Source organism: Anopheles cruzii, chromosome 3 (genome assembly GCF_943734635.1).
Source record: "Anopheles cruzii chromosome 3, idAnoCruzAS_RS32_06, whole genome shotgun sequence".
Taxonomy (NCBI): domain Eukaryota; kingdom Metazoa; phylum Arthropoda; class Insecta; order Diptera; family Culicidae; genus Anopheles; species Anopheles cruzii.
In genome coordinates this window covers 75,003,603-75,023,431 of record NC_069145.1, presented here as the reverse complement: position 1 = coordinate 75,023,431, position 19,829 = coordinate 75,003,603, and the positions used below count along the sequence as shown (strand labels likewise).

Sequence of the window (19,829 nt, the reverse complement as noted above, 5' to 3'; positions counted from 1 at the left end):
TGCTTTGTTGGCCCAATAGTTACTTGTTGGCACGATAGAATATCAAAAAGCACAATGCAAATAATATAGCAGGACAAGTAGGAGCGATGCTAGCACTAAATTAGAGTATGCCATGAGGCTATTTGTTCCGTCTGACAGGCATTCATGTTCCGATGTTACTGAACTTATAGACTGAACGTATAGATTATATTCAAGTTGTATTGTTTTCTTCAACGCACCAAACATTGTAAACGGTAAGCCAGCTACTGTGAGCGAAACAAAATGGTGAAAAAACCATAACAATTAGTTTTTAAAATAAGAATTATGTTTTATGTGCGTTAAACATTTGTCGAATAGACTGCCGATATTCATTCCTCTTATGATTTGCCGATAATGAATGTACCGTCAAACGTGAAGCGATCGAATACGAGCAACAAGTACATGTTCACCCCCTTCGGGGCAGAGCTGATAAATTGTAGTGTATCATAGATAGGTGGGAAAAAATGCTGAACGGAAATCTAATTCTCGCATCGTCTAAGCGCTTATGATGTTACAATTGGGATGTAGCGACACTGTGAAAAATGAATAGAACTAAATCTAAATCGAGCATCTTAAACGATTTATAACAAGACATACAAAATACGAATCAATAAATTAATTACTCGACGTGAATGAAGAAAGGCAAAACATGTTGAGTTACAGAGTGTGTGCATTTTGGTGGGAATATAATATCACAAGTTCCAAGTTCGTATAGCTGTCCTGTATATTAACAATTTCTGTGTGTTTTGTAGGAAAACGAAAGAATTGTCTTCAAACCCAAAATCATCATGTCATCCGCTGGTGCACTTGAAGTTTCCCTACTGGATCGCGATCTTTGCTCGTTGCTGCTGGACATACAAGCGGAGAAGGCGACCGTGCGCCAAAAAGCCGTCAGTAAACTGATCACCATTCTAAGGAACCGAATGGTGGACTTTATGTCCTACATGGATTCGGATAATTTCGAAACGAGATGGTGCGAAATATTCGACGCGGCCTACCAAAGCATTCTGAAGCACAGCCGCTCGAACGCTGCGTCGGTGCAGGGCAAGAACTATGATTACATTGTGATGATCGAAACATTAGCAGAGGCCGCTATGGACGGGGATGCGCGCCGTCTGCAGTACAAACAGCTGATCGATTGTTCGGTCCAGGTGCTGAGGGATGAGGCTTTGAGAAGCAATTTCGGAAATTGCTTCGTGAAATTGTTGCAGAAACATGTTCTATCCGTAAAGTGGGATCTCACCGTGGTGACGGCAGAAGAATGGCGCTGTAAGTGGCTTGAATTTAAACCATCAATTTTAAAATTCTTAATGCCGTTTTCTTTTTCCATACGATCGGTCACGCTGCAGCCATAATCGAGTGCTGTTTTGCGAACTTGAACGAAAACAAAATTGCCAAACAGTCGGTGATAAGTTGCCTATCGATAGCGGTTCAGAAGTTTTTGGACAACTGTCCAATGTCAACGTTATTGGTAGCCTATCTTCCGCGATTGCTGGACCACATTCGACACACGGAGAAAGACAAAACACAGTACGATCTCATGGTGATCGCATACCACGCGGTGCAGGCGGTAAGTGCAACGATGATGGGATGTCGCTGGTTCTAGTTCTAAGTCTAGTTCTGGTGTTGCAGCTGGCAGTTGATTCAAGGACGGAGGCTCGCGTGTTTCTAGAGTCCCTCACTCCGTACGTGCAGAAAGCCTACGCACCTCAGATGAAAGATGAGAACATGAAGAGCACCCTTCTGCGGTTGATGCACCTACAGCTGATGCTAAACAGTCCGGGCGGGAAGCAGCACTCTCCGGACGATAGACTCACACACGACGTGCCGCTAACGGTAGTCGATGATCAAGCGCGAGACAAAATGTTTCGACAGTTTTTCCACGTTGTAACGACTGAAATGAAACATCAGGCCGGCAAAGGAGAGGAAAAATTCGCCACCGGTTTTCTGGATTTTGCTGCCAGGATATGCTACACGGTACGTATGGGCTTTTCACTTGCCGTTGCCGTGCGCCATATTGCACCATTTCCGTGGCTTTCTTTGCCAGGTGTATTGGAATGAAAGTGGCCCGCTGGAAAACGAGAGCGAGGGATCGGCTCCCAAGAAGGTCAAAAAGAGCCACAAACTGCAGAGCCTGATGGATTTGGTTGGAACGGGATCGAATCTGTATAACTTACAGTGGTTAGTTTTTTTGTGTATTTGGGAAATGTATCTTTCCACGTCGGGGTCATCTGTTTGGTTTTTTTCCAGGTTGATCGTTCTTTCGTTGGTGCTGGAGCGATATTGTGGAGCACTGCTGCTAGAGGACTACCAACCATTGTTGCAACTGCTAAGCGAAATACAACCCGTGCTGCAAACCGCGCTGCAGCAGCAAGCCTTTTATCGCTGCTGTAAGGCACTGGTGTCGTTCGAAGAAACCCGTGCGTTCCGTTCGTCGCAGGGAGCGCTCATCGATGCGCAGTTTTGTAACGATCTGTGGTACAAGATCATCGCGACTGCGTTTCGCGGTTGCTCGAGCACGGCCAGTAAAACGGCCGACGACAGCAGTTTGCTGGTGCAGCTCCTCGTGCGACACCGCAAGTATCCGAACGTCAGTTTTCTGAACGATACGATCCTGGAGGCTCTCTATTCGTACTCGATCAAAAAAACGAACGCTACCGTTGGTTGTATAGTGGCCATTTTGGAAACTGAACCGAACGTCGACTGTTTGGGAGATACGGATACGGTGCTGGCAAAGCTACTGGAGTATCTGTATCCAACGGCGCGTCAAACTGTGGGAAAAATTATATTGCACGGCAGGGGCCAGCTGGATGCGAAGTTGCTGGCCAAAGTGTCTGTGCTTGCCACAGTGAGCAAACATGACTGCGGTACGAATGATGCACCGATACGCGAGCAAGCAGCTCGACATTTGGCCGAAGTGTACGTGGAAGAGGACGATACGTTACGGCAACTGGAGCGCAGACTCTTGCTACAGAACGTGGATGAATTGATCGTATCAGAAGGCGGGATGAGCAGTGTACGCTGCGAAGATGTTGCAGACTCGTGTCACCGGATCACCTACAATGTGAACGAAGTGCTATTTGAGCGACTGTGTAAGTCGTTAAATTTTGAAAAACAAGCACTTCCAGAGCAGGACACAGCATTGGGAAGTGCTCTCGGTTTCATCTGCTACGATCTGGAGCTGTATCTTGAAATCATCAACATAATGGTGCACCACCAGGCCTACAACGAGGAGCAATGCTTCAAGTGTTTGTTGACCAAAAAGGTGCAGTTGAAATTCCAGGAGCTTAATCTCGGCTTCGAGCGGCTATTGCGGAATAGTGACCCGTTGAGTGGAAACGATGTATTTAACATCGGCGAACGCTTGCTTACCATTTTCGGTGGTCCGTATCATGGGACAATTAAAAAGGTGCTGCAAAAGATCGACGTGAACATGATATTGAAGTGGTGCATGAAGCAGATTGTTGTAAAAGCAAATGACGATTCGCAGCACATGGTGCGGATTGTTCCACAACAGTTGTCGAGAGATCAGCAAATCCAACGGTGCTTCCTTCTAACGGTTGCCCAGTATTTGCAGTACGAGGGAATGTGTACAGCGGAAGTGCATGATTTTCTTGACCACCTCGAGTTGAACGTGCACAGTAGTTTGGATGTCTTTTACATTCACGAGGTTAGTCGAGTTTTACTTCGACAACCACCCCACGAGTTCGTGGCCGAGTGGGTTCTGAACCATCTTCAAGGGCTGTGCAAATACCATCACACAAGTCCCGGTATCACGGAGCTGATCATCGATATATATGCCGGTATGTATGGTCGCACATCAGAAATTGATTGTAACTCATGTTAAACCGTTTCGTTTTCAGATCTGGTGCAGTTTGTGAGGCCGTTCGAGAGCTTGGTGCGAAACGTAACGGTTATCCTGCATTCGTTTATGAAAAAGTGCACCAGGCTTACCTATTCTACCGAGCTGCAAGTTAAAATAATCGGTCAGGTGAAGTTTTTGCTACAGGCATTCCCGCAGCATTGCCAGTCCCCACAGCACGAGCAGATATACCTGGAACTTGGCCCACTGATGGCCAGCTCCGGTTATCGTGTCAAAATCGAGGTAATCCGAAACATGCTACGGTTGTTCCAGTCGGAGTGGGTTTACGGTAAAGAAACGCCAGTTCCGGCCATCTACTACGAGTTTCAATCGAAACTTTACGGAACGATCAACATTGACGATATTGACGACGGAAATGGTGTAGACGTGAGGACGAACGCAGTCAGTGGCTATTTGCAGCTACTGTTGGGAACGTTTGGCGTTAGCTTCGAATGCCGCCGTCGCTCCTTGCATGATCTACTCCTGTTGCTCTCTGTTGGCAAGGTGACTGACGGTAAGCGGCGCAAACGGAGATTGATTCCAACCTAGGATCCCTCAGAGTTTCCCCATCTCTTACAGCCAAAGTGACAACACTGGTGCGGCTCGTGAGCCTCGTTGCTGGCATCGAGTTTATCAAGGTTGTGCAGATGAACATCGACATGTTGCTCGAACTGTGGCTCACACGAGGTCAGCGGTTGAAAGATTTTCCACGCCGCTTGACCGGGGAGTCGGGATCGATCGAAGATTTTATGCAAAAACATCGCAAATCGCTGGCTTTTGTGATGCTCTGCACGCAACCGGAACACTTCGAAAAGTTTTGCACATCCGTCCGTATGGAACCGGAGCCAATGGTGAAGGTACTTGGAACTGACAGCGCACGGGCTTAGTTAGTTTCTCGCGAGTAATGAAAACACCGATTGTATTTCCCACAGCTGATACTTCCAAGATTTGTAGCATTTCTGTTGCCACAATTTTCCAAATGCGAAGCGTTGTCTGCCAAGTACACCGCGATGGCCTGCCGGGCACACAAAGCTCTGAAACCTTCCCTGCGCCAGATGGATCTGAAATCGTACGTGTTCGACATCGTTAAGCATCTTACTTACCGGTTGAGCGATGCCGCCGAGTTGGAAAAACTCCTGGAACACAACGTGCCACGGTGCAACGATGATTACCTCTCGGTTAGCGTTGTCCACTACACAAAAGCCACTGACCACCTGAAGCAATCGATTTGCGAACAGGGTTCACCGGAAGTTCCGTTACTGAGCTACCTTTGTGTGGAGAAGAAATATTCGTTGATTGAAAAGCTACTGACGGAGGTAAAACGATGGCTTTGGGCAAGCGAAGAGCAACAACAGAAGCTGATTCATCTCCACCAATACGTCGTGCTGGTGGAACAACTGAGGGAGTACCTGGATTGGAAGGAGAATAATGCACCATTTAAGAAGTACCTTGTCCGGGAAGTAGTTTACTTCCTGTGTAATCTCTTGAGCACCATTCCCGTCTTACGGTTGCCAACTTTGAACGGTTTGGATCGGATATTCAAGCTACTCGTCTCGTCCAGCGCTTCCGATATGTTGTCGCAGCATTTGCATTTCATTGTATCGTCGCTGTTAGAGGTAGAAACCGTCGAACCTTTGTCTGCCGTGTCCCGAAAGTGTCTTTCGTTGCTAAATTTCCTGATCATAGATCAGTGCAGTGTGTATGCCGAAGCGATAGGCAAATTGAATTACTTGCCCGCTGATGAACGCTTTGCCGACCTGCGCGTCAAGATCGCACAACAAAAGGCTAAGTACTGCCAGGCGCCTTGTTTGAGAGATGAAATTGTTGGACTAATGAATTTGCCCAATCTTCGCTACGAAGATATAGCTGCTCTCAAGATATTGGTAAGTGGAGCGTATTTACTACACCCCAATGACTAATTGGAACACTTTATGCTTACTGATACTGATGTGCGTTGTAGGTTATCGAACGCAAAACTGAGCTGCGAACAATTTGCCGAGAGTTGCTTGATCAAAGCGGTTCCAACGCGGATGAAAGTATTTTGCATCGACTTATCTACATGTTGCTGGTTGTGGTGCGGACTTCACCGTTTGATAAGGTAAATTGTCATAGACGTTTTTGTTGGCTTCCGACATGGCGAACTTATGGGCTTACGATCTTATACTCACAGAGAACGATCGAAGCTTTAAAATGCTTAGGCGAACTGGGACCGATCGATTTGGGAACTATGCTTCTAAAGTCTGACATCGAAACGGTTGCATACGATCCGGTGAGTAAATGGTGGTGCTTCGAAGATACAAACGTTCACAGCGAGATACTCACCCGTTCTATTGCAGATCGATAACTTCGAAAGTTGTGTCAAAAAGGCCGCCGAAACTATACTTGCCGAGCTCGATGCCTTGCTAATCAGTAAAAATGTGACCGTGGCCCGTACTGCCTCGTTGGCTTGCTATCAAATGCTGCACGGAAACACTTTCCAATCGGCAGTGGGTAAGACAACACGTAGAGGCGCAAGTAATTTCATAAAACATCCAATGGTTTCGATGGTGTTGCAGCTCATCTTCCCGCGTTGCACCCATTTCTGGGAAGATCGTCTGCGGACGTAGTATTATTTTCCCACGCAGACGGCAACATTCCACGATTGAGCGAGATATTCGACGAGAACGAGCACATTGACTATCGATCGTTTGTGCAGCGTGTAGCAATCATATTTCTGGCATTTTTACGGAACACGATGCTGAACGAGTTGGCTCACCAAGAGCTTTCGTTTGCTGAAAAACTCCTTCCGCTAACGTTGCAGTTATCGTTGAAATTGCGTAAAGATGCAATCAACAGCGAAATTGGGACCTTCGTAAGTAAAACTGTACAAATCGAATCGATAAGTTGGACTAATCGACTGATTAATTTACTTTGCTTTAGATAAATTATTTTTTTACAAAATTTGCTGTCGCCGGTCGAAATGGGGACTCACTGTTTAGTGATCCCAAGGCGATACAGTTGATGCTAACGTTTGTGGAATGTGTCCGAATTAACAATCAAATGTAGGTTGGCAATGCTCACCGGATTGCATTCATTCTCTAATATTTCCCGGTATCTATTGAATAGGTTCCCTGAGTTTCGCATCGTTCTCAAGTATTTGCCGATCGCCAAAGCAGCACGGTACTGTCAGGCTCACTTTAAAGCGATTCTCTACTGTGAGCTTTGGCATGAGTGCGAGATGGAACAGAGCAATAAAGGAGCAAAGACCGATCGCAGCATGCTGGAGATAATGAAAGCGTCGCACGCTGCGATCGGCGTTAGTGACGCTGTTAAGACATTTTTGAATCCTATCTACGAGCGCGCAGAATTTTATCGATTGGAGCAGAAACATGCACGATCACTGGTCTTCCAGGATGCGTGTACTAGTCATCGGCACAATGCCGGTGCGGACACGCCACGGACGTACGAAACTTTACAATCGCTAAAAGACTGCAACCTTTACGGTATTGGTCGAATTTTGCCCGAAGCTGAAGCAGTGGACTACGAGTGTGCTTGGCGGTTATGCGATTGGTCTGTAGTAGTCGAGAGTGACAGCAGTCGAAATGGTGCCGCTGATGTGTCGGTGAAGCAAGATGGACTTTCGATACGGTCCGAACTGTTTGAACGATTTCATTATAAAGCCCTAAAGAGCTTGGCACAGAAAGATGCTCTGGCGGTAGACAGTGCGGTTCTAGAAGCACGCCGTGCGATCGCGGCAATGCTCCAACAGACGAGCACGGAATCGACGAAACACATTTATCTTCATCTGTGCCGCTTGAGGCAGCTTCAGCAGATTGAAGATTTCGGCGAAATTCAATTCTTCAGGCAGCTCGACTGTGAGCACGAATTGTTGGCCAAGTGGAACCAGCAGGACACACTGCCGTACAGTGAGTTTGGACTGAAGGAGAAAGTATTATCGCAGCGCTTGTCTATTCTCGATACCGCCCGATTGCGTGCCAAACGGAAGTGGACGCCCCAGGCAGTGTACAGCACGCTTCTGCTCATAATTCACGAATCACGGCTCAGGGGATACAATGATTGTGCGCTGCGGAACATCGCAAACATTGGGCGGTCCGATCTACCGGCCAATATCAAGGCGGTCGTGCTGTTGGAGGACGCACAGCTCAATTGGTCGCTGGGGCACAGGAAGCTGGCGTGCGATCTCACGATGGAGGTGTTAGACAACAAGCGCTACGATGATCGAATGGTAAATGCCGTTGCCTTGCGTCTCTATGGGCAGTTTCAGGCGGAAAGTGACACGAAGGAGCTGAAGATGCTGCACACAGACTATTTCCAAAAATCACACGAATTTGTCGAACGTGTCGATCAAATCGCGAATACTGAAGAAGCGAGGGCTTCGCAGGCGATGGGGAACAGTATCGGTCAGGAACACTGTTGCTTCGATAGTGACCGCAATCATATCGTTCTGCACACGGTGGCCAAGTATGCCGATCGAGAATTCGTAAGGGTAAGCATTAACCTTGGTGCCGCTCGAAGCTGTCCAGTGTTGGATAACGTTGTTCTTCGGTTGTTTGTTTGCAGCTCAACAAAGTCCTGCAGTCACAGGAGTGGAGAACACGGCAGGCAAACATGAACAGAATGAAACAAGAAGTACAACGGCTCACTTCGGAATCTGGTCAAGGATCCGACCAGAAGAGAAGAGAGATTCGGCGTTTAGTTATGATGTCGGAGAAGAACTTGCAACGCGACCAGAAGGCGATCCAAGCGGTCGAGGACGATCGGCGCAGCTACCTGGAGATGGCGCTGCTTTACTACATAGAGTACACCAAGCAAGACACGATCGAGAGTGATATGGTAGTGTTTCGCATCATCGCACTATGGTTGCAAAATGAGAAAGAAGAGAAAGCCCAACAGCTGATCGACGATAGACTGGTGCGCGTACCGGCCTACAAACTTCTTCCCGTACTGCCTCAGCTAGCCCCAAGGCTGAGCGTAAGAAATAGGATCGGTAAGGTCGTGCACCGTACATTGCTGCAGTGTGCAAAGACCCATCCCCATCACACGCTGCCCTACGTATTCGCACAGTTGAATGCTTTTAAGGATCAGGATGACAAAGAGTAAGTGCCCAGATACGAGTGATCGCCTAAGTATGAAATATGTGAATGCTCCTCTCTTTTTTTCGTAGCATTCCGCACGACGATGAACGACTGCTGGGCGCGAAAGCATTATACAAAGAGCTCTGCTTGTCTAAATCTGGAGTAAGTTCTATTGTGGAACAAATGAATCGAATGAATCTGGCGCTCATTCAGCTAGCGAATAAGAGCGTATCGAGCACAGCTAGCTTTCAGGAATACGTTCTGACCTCAAAAGATCCGTTGCGACTCCTGAAGGACCTTAATTTAATCCACTGTCCCACCATGGCACTGCCAGTTGTGGCGTCCGGCGACTATCAACACCGGTTGATTGGCGTCAGTAAGTGGGAGAGCAAAGTTGTTGGTGTCGGAGGCATTAATGCACCGAAGAAACTCAAATGTCTGTGCACAGACGGGACGGTGCGGATACAGTTGGTGAAAGGGAAAGACGATATGCGCCAGGATGCAGTGATGCAGCAAGTGTTTGGCATAATGAACATTTTACTGCGCCACGACAAGGAAACAGCCGTTCGTAAGCTACGGATACTCACGTACAAAGTTGTGCCCCTGTCGCGGCAGAGTGGCATCCTGGAGTGGTGCGAAAATACGGTTCCGATCGGTGTGTGGCTGGCAGCGGGCCATAAAAAGTATCGTCCCGACGATTACGATCCAGCGGTGGCACGAAAAAAATTCCAAAACGTACGTATCGTCTCGTTGGGCAGTTGTTTGTTTCGCATTTGAGATAAGGGTGTTTGTCTTGTTCATTTAGAACGCCCAGCCAGGCATGACGGTCGACCAGAAGCTGCAAAACTATCTGAACGTCTGCCAAAAGATCCAGCCCGTTTTTCGGTACTACTTTCTGGAGCACTACCACAAACCCGGTGTCTGGTTTGAGCGGCGCCAGAGCTACGTAAATAGCGTTGCCACCAGCTCGATGATCGGCCACATTTTGGGCATCGGCGATCGCCACGTGCAGAACATTCTGGTGGACAAGGGCACCGCCGAGGTGATTCACATCGATTTTGGTATTGCGTTCGAGCTGGGTAAGAACCTGCCGACACCGGAAACGATTCCGTTTCGCTTGACACGCGATCTCGTCGACGGAATGGGCATCAGTGGGGTGGAGGGAGTTTTTAAAAAGTAAGCACCCGCGCTATGAAGAATTCGATGGGTGATCGCTTTTTGTTATTGATACTGATCGGCTATGTATTCCGCAGGGCCTGTGAGAAAACGATGGAAGTGCTGCGTAACAATCAGGCACCGATACTGACCATCCTCGAGGTGCTCCTGTACGATCCGCTGTATACGTGGAATGTGCTGTCCAACAAGAAAGCCAACCGGCAACAGCTGCTGGACTCACAGGAGAAAGAAATCGGGGGAGATGGAATTGGTTTCGCGAGACAAGAAGTCAACGTGACGGCAGAACGAGCCCTGATAGAGGTGTCGAAGAAGCTTGAGGGCATGGCGGACGATAAGTACTTTTCTGTCGAGGGACAGGTGCAGAGGTTGATCTTTAATGCTACCAGCGAGCGAAATCTGTGCCAGCTGTTCCAAGGATGGCAACCGTATCTTTAAATTCGTTTCAATGTGTAATCAACGTAACAATAAAACACTTTATTCAGTATTTTTGTTCTTGGGGAACTTAAAAATAAAGTTAAAAATGCCACTGTAAGGTACGTTTTGAGGTATTCCACTTTCAGGGATGGCGCATTCCGCTATTTGAAATGCGCTCGGAGGTAGTTTAAGGTTGTTGCGGACCTGTATATTCCCGATATTTGCGGTGCTTTAAAGCAACCCGTTCGGATTAGCCACCGGTCACCTCAATGGATGTACCGTTGACGTAGCTGCTTTTATCGGAGGCAAGAAAAGCGGCCACTTCGGCAATTTCTGTAAACGATAAGATATCGAAAAGTACAGTTTCTCCGTGCGTTGCATCGCTCGGTTCCGTCTACCTACCTTCCGGTTCTCCGAATCGTCGTAACGCACACTGCATGATCATCATGTCCCTAACCTTCGCCGGTACGGTTTCCGTCATTGGGGTTTTAATGAAACCAGGAACGACCGCATTCACCCGGATGCTGTACCTTCCGAATTCGCGGGCAACAACTTTCGTCATCGCTTCCACTCCAGCCTTGCTGGGCGAGTAGTTCGATTGGCCTATGTTTCCCGTCCGGGCCACGATCGAAGACACGTTCACCATCGACCCCGGCACACCGTGATCGATCATAGCGCGCCCAAAGCGCTGCAGCATCAACCAGGTACCCTTTAGATTGACGTTGATTACCGCATCAAAGTCCGCTTCGGGCATTTTGAGCAAGAAATTATCCCTCGTGATGCCGGCAGAGTTCACCACCACCGTTGGTGGCCGCTTGTAGCGCTCGAGTATGCTCTTGAGGACCGCATCGACACTTTCGCCGGAACTCACATCCATCTCGTAGGCGGCATTCCCAGCAGCCTGCGGTCCTTCCCCAAGCTGCGCAATCGTTTCCTGTGCCGCTTGCAAGTTTCGGTCCACCGCAACGATGATGGCACCGTCGCGCGATAAGAGTTTGCTCGTTGCTCGCCCAATTCCAGAACCGGCACCTGTTTACATAATCGTGCGAGAACCGGAGAACGACCAATTGTGGATGCCGATTGCCGGTGTTTGGCCTTCCGTCCGACACTTACCCGATACCACCGCTAGTTTTCCGGCCAAGGGGGCCACCATCTCGTTAAAGGGGTTTGGTGAGTGAAAAATGTATAAAAAATAAAACAAACAACACGCGGGGAGATTCCGGATTCCGGCCACCCCAAAACACGTACGACACAAGACAAAACAAAACTAAAATCCGATGTCGCAGTTCACAGTGGCGCTGACAGCATACGGGGTCTGTTCCAAAAGTATCGTGAATTTTGTGTTTTTCAAAATATATTTGTTTACTAATATTTCTATTTTGTTCCCCTTCAATCCCCGTCAGATATATTTGTGTCAAAGTTTTTTCCAATCTTCGAAGTACTTCAAATAATCATTTTGTGTGATCTTGTACAGCTCCTCCTTCGATGCCGGCTTCGGTCCGATGCGGAAATTAGAAATTCCTGGTACTATTTAAACAGACCTCGTATGCTGTGAGAATATGGATGCTGTAACAGTTCGGGAGTTTGCTCCTTGCGATAGGCAAACAATTGCTGCTACATTTATTACATCGCGTATTTAGTACGCAAATTCTTACAAGCTTTTGAAGAATTGTGATTGAACATTCTAGTCCCTTTTTCATTTTGCATTGTAGTGATGATTGTGTGCGCCAAGCTCTTCAGCACTAACCCACGATGTTTGGGGGGGCCGTTACTTCGAGGTCAAATTTGAAGCAGCTTTCCCCCTGCGCAGAAATTAGAAAGCTGGCCTGTGATGTCTTTTAAGTTTTATCAGTGAATCACTCACCTTATCGTGCGTGATAAGCACATCCACTATGGACCGACCCTGGGCGACCAGGAGATGATTTTTATACTTTTCCAGGTTGTACGTCTGGCTTTCGTCCGTTTTGACCTCCGTTGCCTGTACGGGGCAGCGGTCCGGAACACCGAACATGGTGATTATTTCTTTCACATCCTGGTTGTTGGCCGCGTCCTTCAGGCTGGCGCAAATGTTCACCGATTCCTTCAGCACTGGCAACCCATTTTTAGTGATCGTCACTTGCATCTACGATTACGCAAAAACAATTTGGCACACTTAGTAAAGTACACTTAAATTTTGCATTGCGATAATGGTGCTTTACCATCGCTTGCTTGAAACCGGTCGTCCGGGCGGTGGATTTGGACTTCACGGTACAGTCGTCCATGAGCGTGATCGTAGATTTCGGATCGATCGTGATGATTTGACTATCGCCACCGCAGTTCTCGATGCTATGAAGAATTAATTTGTAGCCACCGTTCTGTTGAACCATGAAACAATTATAAACATTGCCGAACGATATTGGAACACTGTCGAAACACTTACACAAGCGTGGGAACGCCTGGTGTGGCACAGTGACAAAATACACAGCAACACAGCGACACCCTTAAAATAGGACATAATGATAACACAATTGTTCTATTGCTTTGTCGGACAGGTACGGACGCAACACACCTATTTATACCGATAGATTCGCCCACCGATGTTGTTCACGCTTCCTGCGTAATTAATGGAGTCACTTATCAGATTTCGCTTAATGCGAAAACCTGCTGCCGGGTGGAGCAGAGGGAGCCTTTAGGGCGGAAAATGCCAGTTCGACGAACAGAAAACGAGTTCTTTTGCTATTGCAACATGCAAATATGCGAAGAGATTATGACGGCACTTTTCGCGCAAAAAGTGTTGATTTGATTCGCTTTGATAAATTATCATTTGTTAAATGCGACGCGTAATACGAGCTGCGGGCTTGATTACAGGTGCACTTGGAGACATTTTTTGTGACAAAAGTCAATCGCGGACGGATAATTGAACCACCGAAACCCTCAAAGAAGGATACAGGATCAAATGGGATTTAGGCACATTATTTGTTCCAATGTCCTTATATCTTTCATTTCCCGACATTATTCTCTGTGAAGTGTTTGAAAAATGAATAACATTTATAAGGTGTCTGTTGGGTAGAAAATATCTAACGTATCTTTTGCTTAAATTCTCAGCGGTTGCTGTAAATAGAACCTGAACAAAAATGAACACGTAATGCAGTAACATGGTATTTATTGAAATTTTTTCAACTATTTGCTGGTTCAGTAGTCTCGACGGATTAGAATGTGTTGATGGCGAATAGGATTCCGAACCGCGCAGCGCTCAACTTAATGTTATTCCTATCCTTTCACAACCGGTAACTGGCACAACGGATGGAGCGCATGACTTTGTAGGATCACTTTGTAATATCGAAACGAATCTTGAAGCAACTCTTTCCCTGCAAGAAACATCAAAAAAGGGAGGAGGTAATTAGGTAGTCAAACTGGATAGTAATCGGCGCCATACCGAATCGTGTTGCACGGCAACATCCACCGCGATGGATCCTCGGGCCAGCGGAAGGTACTGCTGGAAGCGCTTAATGTTCACGGCCTGGGTGGGCTCGATGCATATTTGTCCCTACGATTGGTGCAAGGAGCAAAAACAGAACGGTTCAACACAGTGCGCAACACTTCCGGCGGACAGCTCGCTCTACGTACCGCTTCGACGGGACACTGTTCCGGCACGCCGAGCGTTCGGAGGACTTCGGCGATGCTTTCGGTGCGCTTTCGGCGGGAAGCTTGATTGCACAGATCGATCGAGCCCTGCATCATCTGCACGCCGTCCTTGGTGAGCGTGTACTTGGCGTTAGCCGTCTGGAAATCCTTGAAGCGCACACATCCCCGCGACTTGACGTCACAGTCCTTCGTCAGAACGACGGTGAAGTTGTCGTCTGCCGTTATGACCGCATCCGGGCCAGCACAGTTTTCGATTTTCTTAATCCGCACCTTGTACCCACCGTTCTGTGGACCGGAAATGGGACACGGGAGACGGGTTTGTACTTAGGAGGAATGCATCGCACGGTTGTTGAAGAAATTCGGGAAAACCTACACAAGCGAATGCGACCCCCAGCACGCCGGTGAGGGCCAACAGCACAATGAATCGTAAATCATTCATCGGACGGTTTCCACTGTAGGCGCCCATTTTCTGCACGCTAGCCTCTGGACTACGGAAGTTCGCACACAAACTGCTATCGGAACAATGGAAAACTACAATCTGTTGTCTAAGGGGCTTATCACGATCGACACGCCAGTGCGCGATCTGCGCGTGACACCAGAACACGTCCCCAAACTACTAATTGCCTAGAACGTCCCGAGAGGCTGCCGTTTGTTGTTCTTTCGCCAGCAGCGAGAGTAGCGAACCGAATCTCGAGCACTCCGGTAGGTCTGCTTTATTTATGTGCAGCAGCGAGCGAAACACCATCCGCCGGACGTCACCAAAGATCGTGCACTGAGGTTAGAGCGTTTCCGATACCGAGCGCACACGTTAGGTGTGTGGTGCTAACACTCCCACTCCGGCTCGGCGTCCGGTTCCAACCACAATTCGATAGCACTGTGCCCTAGTCCAGGCGCCCCCCTGTGTCCCCTCTCTATCCGCCATTAGTCGGGCTCGCGGGGAAGACCGATTGACTAATGCGTTATCGAGATGCGCGGTGTCCGCGCCGGTGCGATGCCGGACCTATCAACGGTGGGCAAATCAAAAGTGATGCAGAATGGTCAATTAAAATTGAATTATTTACCATTCGGAATTTCTAATCCCCCACGAGGCGTTTTTTTCGTGCAGTTTTTGGTAACCGCAGTAGCTTGGAAACTTTGTACCCGGAACGTAACTCAAAACATGTGGAGTCACCGTTGTTTGGACGGGCGTAGAAAAAAAAACCGTCGTCGTGGTCCATAAACTAAGATTGGTAGTAGGGACACTCGGTGGGTCTACGGGCTGGGCAAGTGAGCGGATAAATGGTTGTGACTAGGCTGTTCTTGGAAGCTGACGTTGGCGATCGCAATATGAATATTGCAGTTTTGCGCCCCTCGCCCGATGTGTGGCATCTATAATCGATTCAATCATCCTTTCGTAGGAAGAGCGCCGATAATGCCGGCCGCAAGGGCTGGTCGAGAGTAAATATTCCACTCATTTTAATAGCCCCCATCCGTGCTGCGCCGCAAAGCTACTAATTCCACCGGTTGATCGATCTACCAAACGCCCGGTTCCGACTGACTGACTCGCTCCGGTGTGTCGCGTTTCGTGCTCAGCTGATAAATATGGTGGAATTAATGTGATACGGCGAGAAGCAACAGTTCCAGTGTTGCACCTGTCGGTTCACGGTCAGGGTTCGATCGCTAATCATTGTGACGCCTTACCATCCTCTGCACAGGATCCTATCCCTACTGGCCATTCGCGGCGGGGCGGACACGTGTAAACGTGATGGCAATAAACAGCGGTACTTCCCCGGCATGATGATGCATGATCTTCGGGAGGCGGCTACAATTGATGATCAACGGTAAACCCGGCAGCGCAGCTTACTCATAGTTTGTTGGTGAGAAAATGTTTCATTCTATCTATTGTTTTCCGTTTTTTAATGCTTTTTTCATTGCTTTGCCTTTGGAAAAGATCAGTGAAATATTTCATTCGCCAGTCTGTGAAAAGTTTCTTGCGCGCAATGTTGCGTTACTGAAAGCGATCTTGCGTGCCAGTGATGCCAGTGCAAAAGAAAATATTTCCAAATATACGAGGGCCGTTCAAAAAGTATCACTACAAGTAGTATGTTGACTGTGACTTATGGTAAAACTATTTTGGCCCAAAGCAGCGTTCATCGGAGGTTCAAAATGTCCTTAGAGGGGCGAGAAGATGTAAACGACGAAGAGCCAAGTTCGGTGGATTGTGTGCTGTTTTCTTCGATTGCAGGGGTGTGGTGCAAAGGTGAGTTGTTGGCAAAAGGTAGAACGGCCAATAAGGAACGGCCAATAAGAAACGGCCCTTAAGTTATGCGCAATTCGATATTCATGAATGACTGAATACTTTTTGAAAAAACACAAAATTATCATTACTTTTAGAACACACCTCGTATATTAGTGGCACATGTACATTTTAATTTCGTAGAAGACATTCTTATTTTTATTTAGAACACCATGTAGCATTTTTGTAGATCCTGTAGATCCTGTAGATCCTGTATTTAAGTTATCTGATCTGAAATTAGTAGTCAAAACCCATCCAATCGTCCTTCTTTTCACTCACGGTTAACAGCTGTTAAGCCCGGCGCGCCGGCTTCATCGGCAAAGATCGGGTGCGATCAAGAGAGTGGTGTTTGAGAGACTCAAAGTCAGGTTCGAAAGTCAGGTTTGCATTTCTTCTAGTCAGGTTGGTTCAAATTCGAAACGTTTCGCGATAGAGGGTAAACTTCTCATTTTTCGGTTGGAGTATTCGGACGTGTTTTCCGGTTCCGGTGACGCAAAGTTGAATTTCCAAAATTCGGACGTTTCACGGTAAAGTGTTTCGTCCTCGGTGTATTATTTGCGTACTGTTAGTTGCTTATATTTTCCACGCGTTGTTCGATTATATCCGTTGTAGGTGTTTTGTGATTGGAACAGTTTTATGTTCCCGTGTTTAAGCAGTGCAATCAGCATCATCCGTGGCGTGACAGGTGTGAATTTGTTGAGAAGTTAGAGAAAATCATCACGTTGGTGTGTGGCCAAATGTGAAGGAGCCGCACCAAGACCCGCGGTAGAAAGCCAATCAGGATACCCGGATTCCCGGATGGTCACACACCGTCCTTGCTTAAATTAGTCGCCAGGTTCGGCAGGTTAATGTGTGATAAGATTTCATGTAACAGTTTCGTTCCCGCTTTTCTGTGAAGCACCAGCCAGTGAAAAACCGAACTCAAAAAGTGGCGCTCATTACGTGGTGTGATAAAGTGAAGTAAGAAAAGAAAGACTGAAGTGTGATCATAGAGAGGACGCGGAATTATACCGATCGTGTTCCGTTTCGCCTTGTTTCTTCGGATATTGTGTGGATCATGGCCAAAAATGTGGTGGCCTAAGTTGTTCGGTTTGGCTGTGATGCTGTGAACCACGGATCCGAATAACGGATCGGACGCAGTGACAGCTGACGACGGGGACGCGGCGACCGTGCAGACGACGGAAGTGTGTGGCCAACCCATTAGAGGGAGGTGCGTACGGTGCCGGCCGACTGGAGCTTAAAATAGCAAACTGAAGCAGAACCGCGAACTGCAGCACATGCGAATCGGGCAACAACAGCAGCAACAGCAGCAGCACGGGACGTGATCGTGAAGATCGTGCACGCGGGGATTAATATTGCACAAAACGAAGACGAAAACTCATTCGACAAAGCGGACGGATTACGCGTACTTTGACCTCTATCGGTCGGTCGGTCGGTCGGTCGGTCGGTCGGGCGTCAGATATCCTGTGGCCCCTCCGTTGTGGCCCAGGATATGGCGCGTGAGAAAGCGTCGAAGGTGTTCGAGCCGCGGGAAAGCGCAAAAGTGATGCATCACGCGCGTTGCACCTTCTAGGTAATTGTTGTGTCCGGCGCCGTTGTTTTGATACACGCCGATCGTGTGTGTTTGTGTGTGTGTGTGTGTGCAAAAGCGTGATCGAAGCGATCGCGCCAAAGTGTTCGCGGCCAGGCTTCTCGCCGCGGTGGCCCTGGGTTTGTCCCGTGAATTCGTGCAGTTTGGGTGTGAGAATTTGCGGCCTTTTTGGTCGTCTTCCTGCTTCGAAAGAAAATCCGAAAAAGGAGCAACCACCGGCGCTTCGATGCGTGCTTCGGTTGTGTCGTTGGTCTTGCAAAGAAGCCGCCGAAGCCGTCGATGCTGCAAGTGCAACGTCACACTGGTGCATCCGTGAAGTGGCAGTCCCGGCAGGCCGAGGCTGCCGAGGGGCGAAGAAAGTAATTATAGACGCCCTTATCAATGGCGGTGCCATTTTTCATCGCGTCTTCTTGCTGAGAAACGGTCTCGGTCAGTTTTGGGCGTTTTTTTCTTCTCTCCGTTGGTCGCAAGGCGCACATGGCGAACGCCGGCGGAGAAGCAACGTCGGCATACCATTCTCGGGCGGCCAGAATAAAGACGGTAAGTGTGGTCTCCATGAAAATGGGTGGCACAACAATTGGCGGCATTTTATTGGCCACTTGGTCGGGTGCTGCTCGTCATAATCGATCGAATTATGCGCGCGTACGCCAAGATCGCTCTGGAAGTTGCGGCGTGGAATTTTTCGCCTCCTTTTCACCGTTGCTGTGGCATTCCGATGTCTTCATTAGGTCCCAATTTGCTCCTGGGTCCTACGCATACCCCGGCCAAGGTTTTATTGCAACCATTGCTACCCGGTGCGGGTTCGTGATTGGAAAATTTTGAAACACAACCTGAGCTGACCTTCGCTTGACACTTTAGCGCAATAAACGTGCCAGATGTGTTGCCGTTCGCTGGACCCCGGATCATGGCCGGCTTCATTTTCGGGATCGGGCCCTCATTGCTGAATCACCGTTAGCGCAATGAGTAAGCCGTTGGGAAAAAGTCTCAAAGCCAAACCCTAGCCATGGTGCAATATTCGTTTCTGTTTGTCGAACATTCGGCCCCTAACGTGCTAATTTAATTATGTTGTTTTATTTTTAAATTTGCTCTCGCCGTTGGGATTTGAATAATGGCGTCGAAAGGTGCCGGTCAATCGCCCGAAACACGATGCTTTTCCAATGTTGACGGCTCGTCTGGCTCTGTAGAAAGCACCGCTTTGCGATTCTTTTGGGGCCAGTCAGACTGGGCGATCATCATACATATGTTCCGTTCCGGTTGATTGAATAATTTCCATTTGATCGGAATTTTTAGCATCGCGACACGAGCAAGTTTTAACCAGGAAACTGGAATCACCGGACCGGCCGTGAATTATGATAGCGATAGCGATGGTTCCGGCGGTGACGGTGGAACCGGTTTGCTAACTCCGCGTGGCCGGCTGATTTTTGGCCGGTCCAGCTTTCGAGGTCGTCCGTTACCGGCAATCTGGCGTTGGTTGGCGGCGCGAACAACGTGCCAGTCGACCGCGTGGTCGCCCGGAGATGATCGATTCGATCGGTAGCGATTCGGGGTTTTACGATTCGGGTAGTCGTAAACCTATCGTCAGCCGGCGCTACAGCGTGGGAATGATTCCCCCCAAAAAAGTGCTCAAGGAGCTAGGAAAGAATGAGAAAAGAGAGAACTGGGCTGTAGAAATATACCCGATCATGCCCGTGCCGCGTTTAATCGCATTTCGGAAAGTTCATTAACATGCTCGCAATCTATCCTCTCTTCACAGACATTTGCGCGCGACGCAGTGACCGCAACAGACCGCATCGG

At 48.3% G+C, this 19,829-nt stretch overlaps 4 protein-coding genes across 4 annotated transcripts; 1 reads left to right on the top strand and 3 right to left on the bottom strand.

Annotated features, from left to right (window-relative positions):
• The first annotated feature begins 806 nt into the window (after positions 1-806).
• LOC128273596 (serine/threonine-protein kinase ATM) lies at positions 807-10,566 on the top strand. The gene is made up of 18 exons (XM_053011600.1): positions 807-1,287; positions 1,368-1,588; positions 1,651-1,995; positions 2,066-2,199; positions 2,269-3,821; positions 3,882-4,394; positions 4,460-4,737; positions 4,813-5,763; positions 5,841-5,978; positions 6,051-6,149; positions 6,217-6,370; positions 6,436-6,731; positions 6,800-6,921; positions 6,986-8,366; positions 8,441-8,976; positions 9,045-9,690; positions 9,761-10,131; positions 10,209-10,566. Exons 1-18 carry the CDS (start codon positions 807-809, stop codon positions 10,564-10,566), a joined length of 8,577 nt encoding a protein of 2,858 aa, XP_052867560.1.
• Positions 10,567-10,659: 93 nt separating this feature from the next.
• LOC128272662 (estradiol 17-beta-dehydrogenase 8) lies at positions 10,660-11,782 on the bottom strand. Its single transcript, XM_053010521.1, has 3 exons — positions 11,659-11,782; positions 10,948-11,574; positions 10,660-10,878 (listed from the first exon to the last, which is right to left on the bottom strand). The coding sequence occupies exons 1-3, from the start codon at positions 11,696-11,698 to the stop codon at positions 10,796-10,798; spliced, it is 750 nt and encodes a 249-aa protein (XP_052866481.1). The 5' UTR covers positions 11,699-11,782; the 3' UTR covers positions 10,660-10,795.
• A 505-nt stretch (positions 11,783-12,287) lies between these two features.
• On the bottom strand, positions 12,288-13,052 carry LOC128273950 (uncharacterized). Its single transcript, XM_053012023.1, has 4 exons — positions 12,965-13,052; positions 12,744-12,899; positions 12,410-12,667; positions 12,288-12,347 (listed from the first exon to the last, which is right to left on the bottom strand). Exons 1-4 carry the CDS (start codon positions 13,037-13,039, stop codon positions 12,288-12,290), a joined length of 549 nt encoding a protein of 182 aa, XP_052867983.1. The 5' UTR covers positions 13,040-13,052.
• Positions 13,053-13,670: 618 nt separating this feature from the next.
• Positions 13,671-14,917, bottom strand: LOC128273198 (uncharacterized). Its single transcript, XM_053011127.1, has 4 exons — positions 14,543-14,917; positions 14,152-14,454; positions 13,961-14,071; positions 13,671-13,892 (listed from the first exon to the last, which is right to left on the bottom strand). Exons 1-4 carry the CDS (start codon positions 14,633-14,635, stop codon positions 13,851-13,853), a joined length of 549 nt encoding a protein of 182 aa, XP_052867087.1. The 5' UTR covers positions 14,636-14,917; the 3' UTR covers positions 13,671-13,850.
• Positions 14,918-19,829: the final 4,912 nt, after the last annotated feature.

What these genes read in the sequence shown, in the direction of transcription:
- LOC128273596 (XM_053011600.1), top strand. Translation starts at nt 807, where the DNA reads ATGTCATCCGCTGGTGCACTTGAAGTTTCCCTACTGGATCGCGATCTT. An exon ending in CATACCACGCGGTGCAGGCG is followed by an intron (nt 1,589 to 1,650) that starts GTAAGTGCAACG and finishes CTGGTGTTGCAG; the next exon opens with CTGGCAGTTGATTCAAGGAC. An exon ending in CTGCCAGGATATGCTACACG is followed by an intron (nt 1,996 to 2,065) that starts GTACGTATGGGC and finishes TTTCTTTGCCAG; the next exon opens with GTGTATTGGAATGAAAGTGG.
- LOC128272662 (XM_053010521.1), bottom strand. Translation starts at nt 11,698, where the DNA reads ATGGTGGCCCCCTTGGCCGGAAAACTAGCGGTGGTATCGG. An exon ending in AAAACTAGCGGTGGTATCGG is followed by an intron (nt 11,575 to 11,658) that starts GTAAGTGTCGGA and finishes TTATGTAAACAG; the next exon opens with GTGCCGGTTCTGGAATTGGG. An exon ending in ACGATTCGGAGAACCGGAAG is followed by an intron (nt 10,879 to 10,947) that starts GTAGGTAGACGG and finishes TATCGTTTACAG; the next exon opens with AAATTGCCGAAGTGGCCGCT.
- LOC128273950 (XM_053012023.1), bottom strand. Translation starts at nt 13,039, where the DNA reads ATGTCCTATTTTAAGGGTGTCGCTGTGTTGCTGTGTATTTTGTCACTG. An exon ending in CCAGGCGTTCCCACGCTTGT is followed by an intron (nt 12,900 to 12,964) that starts GTAAGTGTTTCG and finishes ATGGTTCAACAG; the next exon opens with AACGGTGGCTACAAATTAAT. An exon ending in TGCTTATCACGCACGATAAG is followed by an intron (nt 12,348 to 12,409) that starts GTGAGTGATTCA and finishes ATTTCTGCGCAG; the next exon opens with GGGGAAAGCTGCTTCAAATT.
- LOC128273198 (XM_053011127.1), bottom strand. Translation starts at nt 14,635, where the DNA reads ATGGGCGCCTACAGTGGAAACCGTCCGATGAATGATTTACGATTCATT. An exon ending in TGGGGGTCGCATTCGCTTGT is followed by an intron (nt 14,455 to 14,542) that starts GTAGGTTTTCCC and finishes TCCGGTCCACAG; the next exon opens with AACGGTGGGTACAAGGTGCG. An exon ending in AACAGTGTCCCGTCGAAGCG is followed by an intron (nt 14,072 to 14,151) that starts GTACGTAGAGCG and finishes CACCAATCGTAG; the next exon opens with GGACAAATATGCATCGAGCC.